Raw genomic sequence first — 18,744 nt, 5'->3', positions numbered from 1 at the left:
AGAGCCTGCAACCAAAGTACATGCCCTTGACTGGAATTGAACCTAGGACTCTTCTGTCAGTGGGCCAAAGCTTTATCCACTAAGTCAAACCATTTATGGCTGAATTTGATTTCTGATGAAGTTTTGTTTATATAAATTTGGGGCCTATGCTTTAGAATAGAGGCAGAACAATGTGGCCTCTTGGTGCTTATGCCAGTAAAGTTCAGCCTCTCCTATAAATTGAAGATAAATTAATATTTAGAATATATTGTCTGGAAGGGTATCAAATTATTAGGGACCCTTACTTGTCTGAATCTGGCTCTGTCCCCTTTCCTGTACCTATGTGGAGACCCATTGCTCCCTCCCTACAGCCATCATGCTCCGAGCAAGTGCATCTGCATTGAGGAAGAAGGATAGACTCATAAATTTTGTCTCTTATTTCTTTGGATGCCTTCCTCCAAGGGACCCTCTGAAAATCCGTATCAGTAGTTCCACCTAACTCCTGATTCTCTCCTTATCCTCTCCATGGTCTCTTTTCTCCATGTTCCCTTCAGAATCACTCATTCTTTCCCTAGCCCTGATAGCTAGCAGATAGAGCTTCAGAAGCAGACAAATCTTACATGAATGGTGGGAAAAGCCAAGGCAAGCAGGTCTCTAGGATTAACCCTTCATAGCAGGAGGGAAAACTAAATCTTTTTGAGGGTTAAGGAACAAGTGGGCCAGAGAAAGGCTATATTAATGGAGCCAGAGGGGAGTGTATTGATTTCTTATGCTCAGAATAGTTTTCCTGGTGGCTCCTAAGAAGATCTAAACACAACCTTTATGGAATTATCTGGGGAGGAGCATGAGAAGTTCACAAAGAGCAGGTAATGAATATGGCTTCTCAATTTCAACAGTTGCCCCACTCCTCACTGCCTTTAGAGAAGATCTCGATCTAGATCAGCGTGGAGAAACACATTCCTTAGGCTCCTTCTGGATTTCTACTTTGTGTTCCACTTACATGAATAGGGAGCCACAAGTGCCAAGTTATTAGGTAAGTGTCATGTGAAATTTTCAAGGTAGTAGCCAGATAAATTTAATGTGATTACATATAATCAAGTTAAAATACAGTTTGCCTAATAGGTCTTCAGGAAGGAGATATATTATTATGGACATGGGCCATTACAAAGTGGTTTGTCTTAAAATTTGAATAAGCAGAAGTGGAAGGGAAGGGAACTTCCTGTAAACACAGAATGAGCAAAGTCTTGGAGGAAAAAGTATAGCATGGGTAAGGGGGCAAATGCTGCTTGTATGGAAATGCAGACTGAGGACAGAAAAGTGGGTGGGCCCAGACTTTGGGGGCAGGGTGAAGCATGGTTGATGAAGACATTCTACGTGCAAATAAGCACAAAGGGCCAGAGGTTATCCCTATAAGTGAATAGTCTCTGGAAGGACTTTCCCCTGGAGAATCCCACAGTTTAGAAATCCATGCTGTCTTTTGTGATCTCAGCTCACACTCAGAGATGCTTTCTGTTCCTATTATATTCAGCAGACCCATCAACTTCTAAGTCATTATAGAGAGGATCCTAAAGTTCATCATGACTCACACCAACCTTACCATCTTCCACCCTGCAGTTTTTGTCCTACTCGGCATCCCTGGGCTGGAGGCGTATCACAACTGGCTGTCCATACCCCTCTGCCTCATGTATATCACGGCAGTCCTGGGGAACAGCGTTCTGATAATGGTCATCATCAAGAGCGTTAACCTTCATGAGCCCATGTACTTTTTCCTTTCCATGCTGGCCATCACGGACATCCTGCTGTCCACCACTACTGTACCCAAGGCCCTAGCCATCTTTTGGTTCCATTCCCATGACATTGCCTTTGATGCCTGTGTCACCCAAGTTTTCTTTGTCCATGTGATGTTTGTGGGGGAGTCAGCTATCCTATTAGCTATGGCCTTTGACCGCTTTGTGGCCATCTGTGCTCCTCTGCATTATTCAACAGTGCTAACATGGCCTGTTGTGGGAAGAATTGCTCTGGCCATTGTCACCCGAAGCTTCTGCATCATCTTCCCAGTGATTTTCTTGCTGAAGCGGCTGCCCTTCTGCCGGACCAACATCATCCCCCATTCCTACTGTGAGCATATTGGAGTGGCCCGCTTAGCCTGTGCTGACATCACGGTTAATATCTGGTATGGCTTCTCAGTGCCCATTGTCATGGTCATCTTGGATGTAATCCTCATCACTGTGTCTTACTCACTGATCCTCCGAGCAGTGTTTCGTTTACCTTCCCAGGATGCCCGGCACAAGGCTCTCAGCACTTGTGGCTCCCATCTCTGTGTCATCCTCATGTTTTATGTTCCATCCTTCTTTACCTTATTGACCCACCGCTTTGGACATAACATTCCTCGACATGTCCATATCCTGCTGGCCAATCTTTATATAGTGGTGCCACCAATGCTCAACCCCATTGTCTATGGTGTGAAGACGAAGCAGATACGGGAGGGTGTAGCAAACCGGTTCTTTGACATGAAGGCTTGGTGCTGTGCTTCCCCTCTGGGCTGATGGCTCCTCATAAATCCCCACTCCCAACTTTGCCAAGGAAACTAGGTATGAAATATAGAGATTTCCTGAGAGGGCTTTTCCTTCTCTTCCTCAGTCCCTTCTTCTTCTTCATCTTATCCTCTTCTATCTCTTTTTCTTTTCTTTTCTGCCTCTTCCTCTTTGCCTCCTTCCTCTGTTTCTTTGTTTCCTTTATCCTCTTCTTTTCTCATATTCCTCCCCCACAACCCACAAATAACAACTAAGTGTTCATGCTTCTAATTATGAACATTTGGTATCCTCAGTAGACCACATGTACTCCAGAAACACAGGGAGCTGAACAGCACATTAAGTAAGTTATGCACAAATGGATAAAAATAATTTTATATTTAATGCCTGAAAGGGTTCCAGTTTTTATCCCCAAATGTGCATTTATTATTTGTACAGGTTCAAGTAGCTCTCCATCCACCTCTATAATGGCAGGTGTTTTTGAAAAATAGCCATGCATGCATGCCATTTAGCCATCTGGAAAAGCCCTGTTCTTTCTTCAAATTTCAAGTATTGTCTTCCCTGAGAAGTGTTTCCTAAATTTTTCTAGGCAACCCAAGACTCTTATCTTTGTATGTCTATTGTATCTTGTACAAGTCTCCAAATATATATAATGAATTATAATGGGTTATTTATTTATTTATACCCTCAATTGACTATATAAACTCTTTGAAACCAGAATAGTGTGTGTCATTAATATTTGTACTCTTAGTACATTACAAAATACTTAGTACATAATAAACATTTGAGAAATGAATGAAAGCATAATTACCTCCCTGAACTTAGAACATGCATCTCTATCATGCACTGAAATGATCAGCTAAATGTGTCCACAAACCTAGTGATTAGTAAACTAGCTCCTCACAAAGACAGTGTAAGTATCATGGAGGCAAATATGCTGCTCATTAGAGTGTTTTCAACTCCAGGGAATAGATAAGAGTAGGAGGACACAGGTTATTTTTGATTTTCTCTTCTACCTGGCTTCTGAACATCCACATTATTAGGAATCATAGCATGTTGTTCATGGCCAGATTAGCAAAATAGAGTAAGCTCTTGGAGTTCACACTCTTGACCCTCATTCTTTCATTTTTTTCCCCAGCAAATGTCATCTACACTCATTTCTTCCACCTCCACCTATACCAGTGGTTCCCAAACTTATTTGGCCTACCGCCCCCTTTCCAGAAAAAATATTACTCAGCCCCTGGAAATTAATTTTTTAAAAATTTTAATAGTAGTTACTCATCGCCCCCAAATGCACCTGTGGCCATCACCACCCCCCTGGATCGCTGCAGCGCCTACCAGGGGGCGGTAGCGCCCACTTTGGGAATCACTGACCTATACCAATGAGTCCCACATCTCTCGTTTCATCTTAGAATTCTTTTGAATTTTTTTTTTGTTAATCCTCACCTGAGGATATTTTTCCATTAATTTTTAGGGAGAGTGGAAAGAGAGGGAAAGACAGAGAGAAACATTGATGTAAGAAAAACACATCTATTGGTTGCCTCCTGCACGAGCCCTGACCATGGCCCAAGCTGGGGAGGAGCTTGCAACCAAGGTATGTGTCCTTGGCTGGAATTGAACCTGGGACCCTTTGGTCTGCAGGCTGAAGCTCTATTCACTGAGCTAGAGCTCTTTTGAGTTTTAAATGCATAAACTCATCTGTCAACTGAATATCTCCTCCAGGATATAGAACTCATGCTAGCACTTCTTCATGTTCCTGTTCCTTTCCTTGGAAACTAGATCATGAGGATCCCATAAACTTCACCAAGCTGGAAACCCTAGGGGAGTTTCTCAATTTCTTCCTTCCTGGACTGCTCATCAAGAAGTTATTGGTTGTTACTCATATTGATAATAACCAAATAGTTATCTGGATAGTATTTGGAGTGATACTGGGATTCCAGTCCTGTCCCTATTGTTTTCCATTATCTTCTTAGGCCATATCTAAAATGAGCTCTGGGGAATATGTTCTTCTTGGGGACAGCACAGCTTTCTCAGTCCACTTCCTGGTGCTAAAAGCTTGGATCCAAGAGTTGTATTAGCTCTTGACTAGTCAAAGTCTTTCTTAGCTGAGTTCTTGGTTTCTTTGGCACTATATGTTTATTAATAACCTAGTAGGCTTCTCATCTATGTGGTTTTACTTATGTGCTAGTAAACACCCCCCCCCCAAATCTCTTAAATATATAATTCTCAAATGTTTCTATATTTCCTTTCATTATTTCCATGTACATCTTTCTGAACTAAGTAAAGGCTAATTTGGGATAGTGATGCTTTAGTGGGAAGGTACCTTTGCCCTCAGTCGCTTGATTTATTTGAGATGTTTACTGATTAGCACACCCAGGACATGAATTTAAATATATATATTTAAATTTTATTATGTGTGTATTTTTAGAGTTGACACTATTATAGATGTCTCCCATTCTCCCCCCTCCACTTTCATCCACCTCTACCGAGCCCACACCCCCTTCCCTTAGCCTTCACCACACTATTGTCTGTGTCCATGAGCTATATATTCTTTGGCTAATCTCTTCATCTTTCCCTATTCAGTCCTCCCTCCCTCCACCCCCTCTGAGATCTACCAGTCTGCTCCATGCATCCATGCCTCTGGTTCTACTTTGTTCGTCAGTTTATTTTGTTCATTATCCTATATAATAAAAGGCTAATATGCAAATTGACTGAATGGTGGAATGACCGGTTGCTATGATGCGGAATGACCACCAGGGGGAAGATGCTCAATGCAAGAGCTGCCCTCTGGTGGTCAGTGCACTCCCACAGGGCTCACGGCTGGTGAGTGCAGCAGCAGTGGCAGGAGCCTCTCCTGCCTCTGTGGCAGTGCTAAGGATGCCTCGGGGGATGCCTGACTGCCAGCTTGGGTGGACATCTCCTGAGGCAGGCGGACATCTCCCGAGGGGTCCTGGACTGCGAGAGGGTGCAGGCCAGGCTGAGGGACCCCCCACCCCTCTCCACCAGTGCATGAATGTTGTGCACTGGGCCTCGAGTATTTCACATATAAGTGAAATCATATGGTATTTGTCTTTCTCTGACTGTCTTACTTTGCTTAGCATAATAATCTTCAAATCCATCCATCTTGTCGCATAGGGTAAGAGCTCCTTCTTTTTTACAGACACATAGTATTGCATTGTGTAAATGCACCACATATTTTGTATCTACTCATCTACTGATGGGTATTTGGACTAACCTTCTCTGGGCCCATCCTATGTCACTTCTTTTTCTCATCCAACTACTTCTAGGGCAGGTTGTTGTATCACTCCAGCAGGAAAGACATTGGAGGCTTGTCTTAGTCCTATTCAAACCTAGTCCCAAGGGGCAGGCCCATCAGATGGACAGCTCTGCCAGATTGAAACATTAGATGAAGGTGTGTTCCCCCCTCTATCTAAGCTTGGTTTCCTCCCCATTCACTCTACAGTCAGTTCTGTTATAACATGACATGGATTCTTAAAAGTCACTGTGCTATGCAACACTCCACATGAAAAACCTCAGGATTTATGGAAAAATGCAGTTAGGGGAATAGCATTCAACAACTTTGTCAGTGACACATAAAAAAGATAGAAAACTAGTATAAACAGTAGCGGAGCTTTACAATGTTAAATGATTAAGAAAAACACGAATACTACAATGCATATAACACTTTGAAGAAGATATGCAGTTTGCTGTGGAAACACAGAGGGGTTGCAGCTAGTCAGTTATTGTGAAGTGGTAGAAGGAGCTTCATCTGAAATTTTTAAGTTGTGAAGTGAAGGAAGGTGGCCGATTAGTATTTGGAGTGTGTGTGTGTTTTGTGTATTCCTATGCTGCTTGTTTTGAGCTTGATGCAGTTTTCTGCGTTCTACTGAACAAAAGGGCACAAAGGCAAATGTGAAATTCAGTTATGCTCAAATTGTTTCATAATATATCATTGACGTTAGAACATGTTTGTTTATTCAAATCAAGTAATATAGCAGAACTATCTGCCTTTTTCCTATGTCAACAGTCTTCCTCTTTTGGTATGATGCACCTCAATATATTAATATATAGATTCCAAGAACTGCCAACTTCAAAAACTACCTGTACTCCACCTACTTCTTTCTTGGTCTTGCCATGGCACTTCCAAGTCTCACTCCTATATCCTCAGGCTCTGCCTTTCACAGACCCATCCTCTTGTAAGTTATTTTCAATATTATCTTTCCTTCCTCACCTTTTAAATCTATGGCGCTTTTACTGAGTTGGGCTTATTAATTTCAATGCCATCTAGAATTTGTCCTATCAGGATGTTGAAACTGCTCTTGCTAATGACTTCCACACTGCCTAGTTGAATGAGCATTGTAGTGGCTAGAGTGCCAATAGAGAACAGATGGCCCATTCAAATTAGAATAGTTAAAACATTCTTTTTATTGAGGTATAATTGACATGTAATGTTATATTAGTTTCAGGTGTACAACATGATTCAATATTTGTACATATTGCAAATGATCTCCACAACTAAGTCTAGTTAACACCCATCACCACACATACTTATAAACGTTTTTTTTCTTATGATGACAACTATTAAGAGTTACCTTCTCTCAGCAACTTTCAAATATGCAATGCAATACAGTTGACCCTTTAACAACATGGGGGTTAAGGGTGCCAACCCCAGCGAAGTTGAAAATCTGTGTATAACTTTTGATTCCCTCAAAACTTAACAACATTCGTCCTTCAGTATCCATGTGGATTGGTTCTAGGACTCCCCACAACCCCATACTAAAACTCTGTGGTGCTCAAGTGCCTTATATAACATGAAATAAAACAATGTATACAGTCTACCCCCTGAATCCACAGATTCCCATCTGTTGATCAAAAACACTGTGATCCATATTGGTTGAATCTGTGGATGGAAAACCTCAGAATACAGATTGCACACTGTATATATATATATTGAAAAAAATCCACGTGTAAGTAGACTTGCACAGTTCTAGTACTGCATTGTTCAATAATCAACTGTATTATAGTCACTGTACATGCATGACTTATTTTATAACTGAAAATTTGTACCTTTTGACTCCCTTCCCACCCCTGTCCCTGCCTCTGGCAACCACCAATCCATTTTCGGTATCCATAAACATGTTTTGTTTTGTTTTTTAAATTCCACATATAAGTGAGATCATATGGTATTTGCTTTGTCTGGTTTATTTCACTTAGCACAATGCTTTCAAGGTCCATCCATATTATCACAAATGGCAAGATTTCATTATTTTTTACGGTTGAATAATATTCCACCACATATATATGGTGGAATTTTATCTACACTAATAAAAAGAAACATGCAAATTGGTGTCACTCCGCTATGCCCACCAGCCAATCAGATGATTATGCAAATTAACCCAACAAAGATGGAGGCTAATTTGCATATGCAGGCCTGGAGCGAAGACTGAAGACTGAAGAGGCTTGGCTTCTCCTCTGTGGCCGGACCAAAGGCCTGGGTCCCAGGTGAATCTTCGTGCAATGGGCTTCTAGTATATATATAAAACCTCACATTTTCTTTATTCATTCACCTATTGATGGATACTTATGTTGTTTTCTTGTTCACTGTAAATAATACTGCAGTGAGCATGAGGGTGCATATATCTTTTCAAATTAGTGTTTTGTTTTCTTTGGATAAATACCCAGAAGCGGAATCACTGGGTCATATGGTAGTTCTATTTTTAATTTTTTGAGAAACCTTCATACTGTTTTTTATAGTGGTTGAACCATCTTATATTTCCACCAACAGTACACAAGAGATCCCTTTCTCTACAACCTTGTCAACACTGGTTATTTCTCAAATTAGAATACTTTGAGAAGGGATTACTTACAAAGAGCCTATATATAAAGATGTGATCAGTAAAAGCTCCAAAGTGATAGTACAGTTACCTAGGGCTAATAATAGCACTTGTCACCACCTCTAGACCTGAAAGGATGAGTGACCCTGAAATCCTGAAGTAGAGAGTTGGCATAGAGAGGTTACTTCCAGAAGAACTTTTTGAATTTATTCTATCTCTTTGGGTGTGAGTTGGGCTTATTAACTTCAATGCCACTCTTCATGTTGGTTTTGCTCAAATAGATGGGTTGTATCTGGTGTTAAAGAAAAATTTCACTACATAGGATGAGCAAACAGAAGTTGATTTTATACTGATACTATTGCCAGCAATGGGGAAGAGAACACAGACAAGTCTGGATCCCCAGTTCTGTTAAAACAAAAGACCAGATTGGGCTGAGGTTAGGTGTCAGGTACAATGGGTTTAAGCCCTGGGGAGAGCTGTGGAAAAATACTGAAGGACTTTAGTAGGAGGTTGATCAATGAGATGTGTCAAGCACATTGAGTTATTCCTGAGATTGCACATCTTGTTGTCTGTGATGAGGGCATCTGTGTTTGCTAATTGGCGCCCAAGGAAGTTAGGCTCCTACTCTCCACAGAGACAGAGAGATGGGGTATCTCCTTCAATGTTACATTTCAGGAGATAGTTTCCAGGTCCTTGAGAAAGACATTTCCTGGGTGTATAACTGGCAAGAATATAGGAGATGATTTATATACACTACAAAGGGGCAGTGGATGAATTTACAATTACATGTTTTCTGAAGCAAATGCTATAAGAAAAGAGAGGCCAGGAAGAAATATAGTCAGGAAGAAATTTGTCTTAGATCAAGCCATCTTGGTCATTGGTTAGTTGATTTCCTTTCTAGTAGGCAATCTCTGGATGCTGTTGTATTTGTTTGATGCAATCTGTTGTAGGGGAGGTAAGAGGTGTGCTAATAGCTTGATTTATGGTTGAAGCTCATGGGGCATGGTTGTTTATAGCCATGTTGATCACTGCCCTGTTTTCTGACCCAATCTCCAATATTCTGGGCACACCCACCACTATTGCTTGACTTTTAGCCCACTTCTTGGTCCAAGAATGTATGTGCAGGAGGATAGACATGCCTGACTACTTCTGCTGTCTTACCCATTAATCCCCAGGTTGTTTTTTTCATAGCCTTCTGTTTCTATTAGTATCAGACATTTCTTATCTGAATATACATTATTTTTGTATTAGTGCTTTCTCCTATACCTTTTGGCATCTATTCTTTCATAATTCCATCACAGTTACCTTTCATTTTTGGAGTTTCCCTAATTTTTTTGATTAATATGTGAAACACATCTTTTTTTCCCCCACACCAAATATACCTAGTGTTTCAGCAATTTTGTTATGGTTAGGTTTTAATATGATGTAAGATGAGCTGCAGCTTGCTAAAATTAAGATATATTATGCTAAGTGAATAAACCAGTCAATGAAAGAAAAATACCACATGATCTCACTTATTTATGGACAATAAAGAACATTATAAACTGATGAACAAAAATAGATACAGAGGCAGAGCAGCATCGAACAGACTGTCAAACTACAGTGGGAAGGCTGGGGAGGTTTGGGTTTGGGGGGTAAGAGATCAACTGAAGGATTTGTATGCATGCATATATGCATAACCAATGGACACAAGGTACTGGGGGGTAGAGGAGGCTGGGGGAAGGTCAATGGGGAAAAAAGGAAACATATGTACTACTTTTTGTAACACTTTAAGCAATAAAATAAAATTAAAAAAGATATATTGAGTCATAAATTATTGTCAAGTTATAGCTAAATAAAATCACAGATTTGTCAGAACATTTGGGAAATTTGCTTCTTGACTATAAAAGAACATGGTCAGGAAAATAAGTAGTTCAGGCTGAATAGTAATTTACATTCTTACGTTTGGTAACAATAAATTTACATATTGACAAAAAATGTGAAATTTTAATCAAGAAGGATTTGGAAATAATAATGTGTTGTTCAGGCCACTAAAAAGTCTATGGAGAGAATAGCATAGATTTCCAAAGGAAGAACACGGGCAAGCATTTCTTAGATGGGCTTATTCTTTACAGCTGACATCACAAGGTAACTCAGAAAATCTATAAATACCTAAAATTACCTTCTCTAACAGAATGTCAGTCTGCTCTGGGAAAGATTGTTCTCTGTGATAGTTTTCAACAATAAACTTACCCAAAGGAAGGGTGGGTCTGCTCAATGGGTTTCTTCATGGAATTAGAGAAACTAAATGATGATGACAATATAATAAGATACAATTTTATCTATTTTTTGACTACAAACAATAAATTGCTGATGTTATCAAAAATGGATCTCAGATGACTAAATAATAAAAGGAGTCTCAGTATGGTGTGCAAAATAATGCGGAATATTATGAACTTGGGAAAGGATAATTTAAAGAGGAGCATATTTATACTCATCAGAAAAACCCTTTTCTGACTTCCGAAGTGACTAGAATCAGCAGGTGGATGCTCTAATCCATTTTCTGGGGGAGTCTTCCTAAGTATGTGAGATGAGAGGTTATGAGGTTATTTTAATGATGCTATAATGGGCAATAAGCAAATAAATAGATAAGTGTTCAGTTGAATCCACTGACTTCCTCTGAAGCTCAAAATATTTCTGTTTGTCAACAGGGCTAACCAGAGACGTGAGACCACGATGGAACACTATCCAGACTGACATGACGCTCTCAGTGGATTTCATGGCCCAGGAGGGTACTGAGATGTCTTGAAAAATGGGATAGGCACATATTCTAGATTTGGATTTGCATTTTTGGTAATGGAAACAAATACTTCAAATATCATCAGAGGATTAGAACAAAAATATTTTAATGGGCTCTCTGTTTATGTATCCTCATATCGAGGGATGCGTTTTACTGCCTTACACCATAAATCCAAAAAAGGAAAAGATTAATATATTACCTGAAGTGATTAATTCTAATTACCAAAGAGCAAATTAGGTTGCAACTGTAGAATGGAAGCAAGTAGACTGTGTTGGAAATGCAGGGTATTCTCTGAGGTACCTCTTAGTACTTTCCATGCACAACAGTAAAGGTTAATAGAAAAGTATACCAATGAAAAAAGATGCTAAATCCATAGCAGGATTCTAAATCTTTAGCAGGATGAATGAGAATTCAGACCCTTTAGGAATAAAGGTTTTGGTTACTCTACCAAGATTTGACAAAGTTGGAAGATATATGGCACATATCAATTATGAACTAGTAAACAATTATAGGCATTAAAACTAGTAGCTTTGAATATTTTCTATTTGCTTTTTATATGCAAGATTTTATTTCTATATACTATAATTTTCTTTTCTCTCCTTTCAATTTTTATTTTATATATACATTATTAGAAATTAACTTCATAATTTAGTCTCTAGGTGACAGAATTATTCAATGGGACTGTGACTGAATTTGAGGAATAGGTAATATATCCAGCAATGCATATAATGACTGTTGGAACTGTGCATCTTGTTACTGTTGGGAAAAATTGAAAATTTCTTCCATTGTATGAAGAATAGCTTTATCATTTAAAATTTGGTTGTTTCATTGTTGTATGAGAATTCAAAATGTATATAAAAGGGTCTATATGGAAGTTGAGTAGTCAAAGGTGTGAGTCTTCCTGGAAATCAACTTATTGTGACTCAGTTACCAACTCATGCTTTTTGGTTTGCTCTGTGAAAGTGGATCTGGCCCCTGTAAATGCCTTTGTCAGCTGGAATGATGCTCAATTTTGTCAGCAGGAAAAGGATGAAGAAAAATTGTAAGAAGTAAGTTGTAAATTGAGGTGAAATTCACATAACATAACATTCAGCATTGTAACCATTTTAAAGTGGCTTTCAGTACATTCACAATGTTGTGCAGCTCTCACTTCTAATTACAGAAATTTTCAACACCCTCAAAAGAAACCCTGTACCTATTGAACAGTTGTTCCCCACTTTTCCTTTCCCTTCACCCATGGCAGCCACTTATCTTCTTTCTGTCCTATGGATTTGCCTATTTTGGACATTTCATATAAATGGAATAATAAAATGTGTCTTTTGCTGTCTGTCTTCTTTCAGATAGCATAATTACTTCTTTACTTTTTTTCTACTATTATTCCATTGTATGGATATCTCACATTTTGTTTACCCATTCAACAGGTGATGCACTTTTGGGTTGTTTTCATTTCTTGGTATTATGATGTGTCTTATTATTTTGGGAAAAAGGTTTTGTGAGGACATATGTTTTCAATTTCTTTTGGGTATGCACCTAAGTGTGGAATAGCTGGGTTCTATGGTAACTCTTGTTCAGTCATTGGAGAAGCTGCCAGGCTCTTTTCTAAAAGAGCTGCCCAGTTGACGTTCCCACCATCAGTGCATGAGCTCATGGCTTCTGTTGTTGCTTCAGTCCCAGCGCTGATTCTAAGAGGTTGTTCTCCAAGGTGAAATTATATACAAATCTCCTGAGGTCATTCTTCAGACCATGGCCCAGGATATTTTCTGTGCTATATAGGATTCAGCAGACCTATGCCTCCTGACTGACTGTATCATGAATGAAGTGTTTATTAAGCAGGTATTATGTACAAAGGTGTACTAGGCTCAGAGAAGATACAACATGAACATGGTTGAGGGATCCTTGTAATCAAAAGTATGCATTTTTATGAGATGTGCAAATGGTAAAATTAATTTATACTTAATTAATTGGTTATTTGGAACTACTTTTCTAGAGCATTTTCTCAGGCCATATTTTTTGTTTTCACTTCCTAGGAAGAACACTTCACCACACAAGTAAATGAAATTTTCCATGTATATATTACATCTGAATGTATGGTAGCTGTGTATAAGTGTGTTGATCTCTAGGTGCAACAATGGTCTGAGATATTTCGTTTTTTACTCTTTTTTTTAGTAATAGACAATTGAATTATACTTTTCAAATGCTTATTTCAATAAGTGAGGCTGACAGTTTTCATGACGTTATTGTATTTTTTCCCAATTTTTTACAATGTAGGCCTATTCAGAGCCACAACCTCTGTCGTATTAACATCTGTATGGCCTTATAAAGCTAAGGTTACTTCTGATGTGGGTGGAGAATTCACCCACCCATGTATCCTCTGGAAACCCAGTCTGAGCTCTCCCATCCTGAGAGCATAGACCATGGGGTTGAGAGCAGGGGGGATAACATTGTGCAGCACATTAAGGAGTACAGGGATAAGGGGAATCTTTTCTTCTACAAGGTGTGTGACAGACAGCACAATGATACCTGTGTAGAAGAAGAAAATGAGGATGAGATGGGAGCTGCAGGTGCTCAGAGCCTTGGACATTGCTTTGGTTGAGTTCAGCCTCAGCACAGTGTGAAGGATTAGTGCATAGGAAGAAAAAACCAGAGCCATATCACTCCCAACTAGGACCCATGCTAAGAACAGTTGGTAAAATTTGTTCACAGTGATGTCATCACAGGCCAGGCTGATGACCCCCAAGTTAGAGCACAGGCAGTGGTCAATTTCATTCTTGGAGCAGTAGAGTCTTTGGGCAGCCAGGACAGGCACTGGGATGGTCAACAGGCCATTCCTGAGCACCATGAATCCTGTGACTTTGACCATAAAAGCAGTAGTGACTATGGAGGGGTATCGAAGAGGGTGACAGATGGCTATGTATCTGTCCACTGCCATGCAGAGGAAGATACCAGACTCCATACCAAAGAAGCAGTGGATGACATACATCTGAGCAAAACATTCAGGGAGGCTGATGGCCTTGGCATCAAACCAGAAGATAGCCATAATCTTGGGCATAATGGTGGTGGCCAAGCCAATGTCGACAAGTGCCAATATGCCCAGGAAACGGTACATGGGCTCATGTAGTGTGGGCTCATGTTGGATGGTGATGAATATGAGGAGATTGGCAGCAAGAGCTAATAGGTAGAGTAGAGCCAGGGGCAGGGAGAGCCAGTGCTGCCACTCGTGAATGCCTGGGAGCCCCATCAAGATGAACTGGGAGATGTGGAGGCTGGAACTGTTGGTAACTGTTGGAACTGTTGTGGAGATGTCCATGGCACAGGTGCCCTGTTCAGTGTCTTTCCTAAAACTAAAATATGAAGGAGGTTACATTTGAAAATTTAGCTGAGGGCCCTAATTAGAGACTCCTACCAATGACTCAGTTGCTTATTTCTTATTTTTTAAAATTTATTTTTTCCCCATCACCTTTTATTCCCTCTGTGTCCTCTAGTACCTCTTCTGATCCCCCTCCACCCTGGCAATCACCACACTGTTGTCCATGAATGACCCAGTTTCTTTAATTGTGAAAGACTGTCAACTTTTTTTTTTTGGCTCTTGGAAATATTCTACAGAGGAGCAATAAAAAAAAGCCAAGATCAGTCCTAAACAGAAAGGTTGGAATAGCAGTTTGTCATCACCACTTGAATGCCTAATAAGTATGTCCAAATCCATCAACAATAATCTTATCACCAACAGATAACAAATATTCATATTTGTTTTACTGACTTCCATTTTTCTGTTTTAGGTTTGAGCAGTTTACATCATTTGGAGATAATTTCGTATCTTACCTTTGATTTCAGCAATATGTTCTGAGACCTAAAAAAGGAGCTCAGTAAAAATTTACTACATGAATAAATAAATGAAACATGACTTTCCAGTATCATTAAAAGCAATCAGAGTCTTAATTTTAATGAGCACTTTATATTCTTATATTAGACTGTTTCACAAATTGCTAACCACTATTTTACTTTTCAGATTATTTCCTTTGAGTAGAATTTCAAAAATGATGCAAAAGTAATACATATAAAGAACCTCACCATCTTCATTTTTACAGAATTTAGATATTATTTTAAATCTCACCCATGCCCATAATAAAAATAAACATAATCTTATATAATAAAAGGCTAATTGCAAATAGACCGAACGGCGGAACAACCGAACAACCGGTCACTATGACATGCGCTCACCACCAGGGGGCGTTGGGCGCAGTGGGATGGTGGAGCAGGTGAGTGAGGGTGCCAGACCAAGGTGGGTCATCGGTCACTGTCATCAGGGTGAGCCTCTGGTCATTACTGAAAATTCTTGCCTGGCGCTCACACCCGCTGTTGGCACCTGAGCTGCTGCTTGCACCCACTGCCAGTGTCAGCCCTACTCGCACCCGCAGCCAGCGCCGGAGCCGCTGCTCACACCCACTGCTGGCACCCAGCGCTGGTCCTGTTCGCTTCCATCAGCAGGTGCAAGAGGGGCTGGCGCAGTCAGCATGCAGGAGCAGCGGCTGCAGGAGAGGGCTGCTGGCAGAGAGGGGACCAGGGGCCGTGGCAGGAAGGACTGGGCGGGGGCACCAAAGATGGGACGAGACCCACCCTTGTGCTCACTGTAGCCTTGAGGCCCACAGTTCCTTTCAAGGTGCATGAATTCATGCACTGGGCCCTAGTAAAAAAGAAAAACCCATGCTTTGGATTCCCAAGTTCCTTTCTTTTCACCAAAGGCAACCAGTAATTATTTCTTGGGAATACTCTCGGAAATAGTTTTAGTATAGATATGAATATATTTTCCCATAAGAGACAAAAACAAATGTTAGCATACCAATCATACCTTTCTTATACTTTGTTTTCTTGACTTTCCTTTTTTAGCGTAGTTATCTTAGAGGCTGTTCCATATTGATATACCTCCTTGTTGTTAAGTTGCATGATTTTCTACCACATGGATGTCTGATATTTATATGAGGACTTTGGATGAACATGGTATTTCCAGTATTTCCCACTGTAAAAAAAATGATTCAAAATGTATTTGTTCACATGTCTTTAAGCATATGTGTAAGTTTATCTACAGGAAAATTGCCAAGAAGTGAATTACTGGGCAAAATGAAAAAAAAAAAGATTTTGATTGATATTGCCAAATAATCTTTCCAAGAGGTTTTTCTGGTCCTGTATGGCAGTAGGGCATTTTTAATGCTCTTGACATACACTGAAAGGTTGCTTCATAGATTCATCGGAGTATTTTACACACCCAGAATTTGGTCATGATGTGTCTGTTTCATCACATCCACACCACAATTGGAAACTTTAATTTAAAAACCTTTATTAATAGAATAAATAAAGATTGAAATTTCAATTTTGGTTGACCTTTCCTTGATTTATTTAGTGAACTTTGACATTTTCAAAGTTTTCCCCCCATTTTTATACTTAGTCAATCTTCTCTTTTTGCTTTATGTTCACCTCATCTTGTAGTATTAAATGAAATAATGTTCTTCAAGGGATTAACATGGAATCTGGCAGCACATGCTATTAATTTGTATGAGTTTCATTATATCTTGAAATTATTACCTTCATGTGTTGAATTTCCTGGAAGTATTTCCTCCCATTCATCTTCCCTTAAAATCTATCCTTTAAAAAAATTACACTTACCTTTAAAACTTTATATATTCATAACAAGTGCATTTCTAGAATTAATGATTTATTGATTTTAAGTTTTAAATAATGTAAAATGCAGCATTTTAATAAGTATTTACTTGCATTTTCTTTACAAAAATTTTTTAAAAATTAATTTTGTAAGCAATTTGAGACTTGACATGGAGTGAGAAAGTCTCTAAATCAATTTCACCCACAAATGGCTAAACCATTATTCCAGCAGCATTTAATAAAGAAGCCTCCCCCTTGCATTAAGTTACAATGTGCTTTATTGTCAAACATTCAATCCAAACACATATTAAGGAGTATTGCCAGACTGGACAGTCTTTTCTGTTTTCAGTTTTAGTACCAATTGGATGAGTGTATTGATGGTAGGGAATAGCCTTACTAATGATTTCAAATAATTTTTTTAAATAAAAAATGACTGGTTGCCTTAACCAGTTTGGCTCAATGGATAGAGCGTCAGCCTGCAGACTCAAGGGTCCTGGGTTTGATTCCTGTCCAGGGCATGTACCTTGGTTGTGGGCACATACCCAGTAGGGAGTGTGCAGGAGGCAGCTGATCAATATTTCTCTCTCATTGATGTTTCTAACTCTCTATCCCTCTCACCTTCCTCTCTGTAAAAAAAATCAATAAAATATATTTTTTAAAAAAGACTGGTTATGATATTTTTGAGTATACATTTTGTTAAACATAAATTAATTTTGGAAAAACTCATTTTTACCTCATTGTATCTTTCCATTAAAAATCTGTGTTGCCTTTCTGTCATAGTTTTTTTTGTAATTGTTTCCATTGTTATTAGTTTTTTTGTCTCATTATATCTCCTAGTTGAGTATTACTATTTTAAAAACCTTCTGATGATTATTGTTTTTAAAAACATTTCAAAAATATAGCTATTTGACACTACTGCCTCCCAAACCAAATTGCTTTTTGGTAAATTCTCTGAAAAAATTTTTGTAGAAAATTGTATTACCTGTTATTAGGAGAACATGAGTGGTATAAACTTTGATTTTTATTTCTCATCTTATTGAAATGTTTATAAATTTCTAAGAAACATAAAGAAGCAGTAGTAGACTTATAGATATGGAGAACCATGCCAGAGGGGATTAAAACAAATAAATCTTTTTATTGATTCTTTTGAGAGAAATGAAGGGAGAGGGAGAGAGAGATAGCAACATGGACAAGAGAGAAACATTATTGATCACCTGCCTCTTGTGTGCCCCCTCCTGGGGATTGAGCTTGCAACCCAGGCAGGTGCCTTGACCAGGAATCGAATTGGCGACCTTCTTGTGTATGGGTCGTCGCTCAACCACTGAGCCACACCAGCTGGGGGCAATGTGGTTTTGAAACAGAACAGACTGATGTTTGCCGGAGGGGATATGAAAGTATGGAGAAGTACATATTGGTACATATTTACAAAATAGTGGGGATGAAAAGTACAGATAAGGAATATAGTCAATAATATTGTAATAACTACGTATGGTACCAGTTGGGTACTGAAAATATCAGGGGAACACTTTGTAAAGTATATGATTGTCTAATCACTGTAGTGTACACCTAAAACTAATAGAAAACAATATCAAATGTAAACTGTAATTGAAAATGTTAAAAAAAATTTTTTAAAAAGAAGCCGCACTGATTGTCAATATCCTCACCAGACTTTGGGAAGAATGCCTCTGGAACTGTCTCCAGTAGGGTGCTGGATAATGTTTTTGGATAAATGGTCTTTATTAGTTTTGGTGATTTGATATCTGATTTTAGTGACTGGATAATGACAGTGAAGGAAATAGCTAAAGAACATATATACATACCCCTGGACATGGACATTCATTTGTAAAGGCCAAGGAAGTGAGTGCCGGGGGAGGGTGCTGCAGTTGGACAAAGGGTAGAGGAAGGGGGATCCTGCAATAATGTCAACACTAAAAATTGTTTTTTAATAAAAGAAGTTCTGATTTTATTT

At 39.1% G+C, this 18,744-nt stretch overlaps 2 protein-coding genes across 3 annotated transcripts; one reads left to right on the top strand and one right to left on the bottom strand.

Moving 5' to 3' along the window:
• The first annotated feature begins 874 nt into the window (after positions 1-874).
• Positions 875-12,450, top strand: LOC106698110 (olfactory receptor 52B2). 2 transcript variants are annotated; one of them, XR_001349393.2, is made up of 2 exons: positions 875-1,012; positions 11,035-12,450. XR_001349393.2 is itself a non-coding variant. In XM_023758807.1 (2 exons), the coding sequence occupies exon 2, from the start codon at positions 1,557-1,559 to the stop codon at positions 2,523-2,525; it is 969 nt and encodes a 322-aa protein (XP_023614575.1). In that variant the 5' UTR covers positions 899-1,012; positions 1,511-1,556; the 3' UTR covers positions 2,526-3,307. The 2 variants fall into 2 exon arrangements, 1 of the variants encoding a protein (XP_023614575.1); XM_023758807.1 differs by lacking the exon at positions 11,035-12,450 and adding an exon at positions 1,511-3,307 and having other exon boundaries at positions 899-1,012.
• An 854-nt stretch (positions 12,451-13,304) lies between these two features.
• LOC102441749 (olfactory receptor 56B4-like) lies at positions 13,305-15,026 on the bottom strand. Its single transcript, XM_006094573.3, has one exon. It carries the CDS (start codon positions 14,428-14,430, stop codon positions 13,438-13,440), a length of 993 nt encoding a protein of 330 aa, XP_006094635.1. The 5' UTR covers positions 14,431-15,026; the 3' UTR covers positions 13,305-13,437.
• Between the last annotated feature and the right edge of the window lie 3,718 nt (positions 15,027-18,744).

This window comes from Myotis lucifugus, unplaced genomic scaffold, assembly GCF_000147115.1.
Source record: "Myotis lucifugus unplaced genomic scaffold, Myoluc2.0 scaffold_138, whole genome shotgun sequence".
Classification (NCBI taxonomy): domain Eukaryota; kingdom Metazoa; phylum Chordata; class Mammalia; order Chiroptera; family Vespertilionidae; genus Myotis; species Myotis lucifugus.
The sequence above is the reverse complement of the archived record's forward strand: the minus strand, read 5'-3'. Positions and strand labels throughout refer to the sequence as shown.

Excerpts from the sequence above, each read along its gene's own strand:
- LOC106698110 (XM_023758807.1), top strand. The coding sequence starts at position 1,557 with ATGACTCACACCAACCTTACCATCTTCCACCCTGCAGTTTTTGTCCTA.
- LOC102441749 (XM_006094573.3), bottom strand. The coding sequence starts at position 14,430 with ATGGACATCTCCACAACAGTTCCAACAGTTACCAACAGTTCCAGCCTC.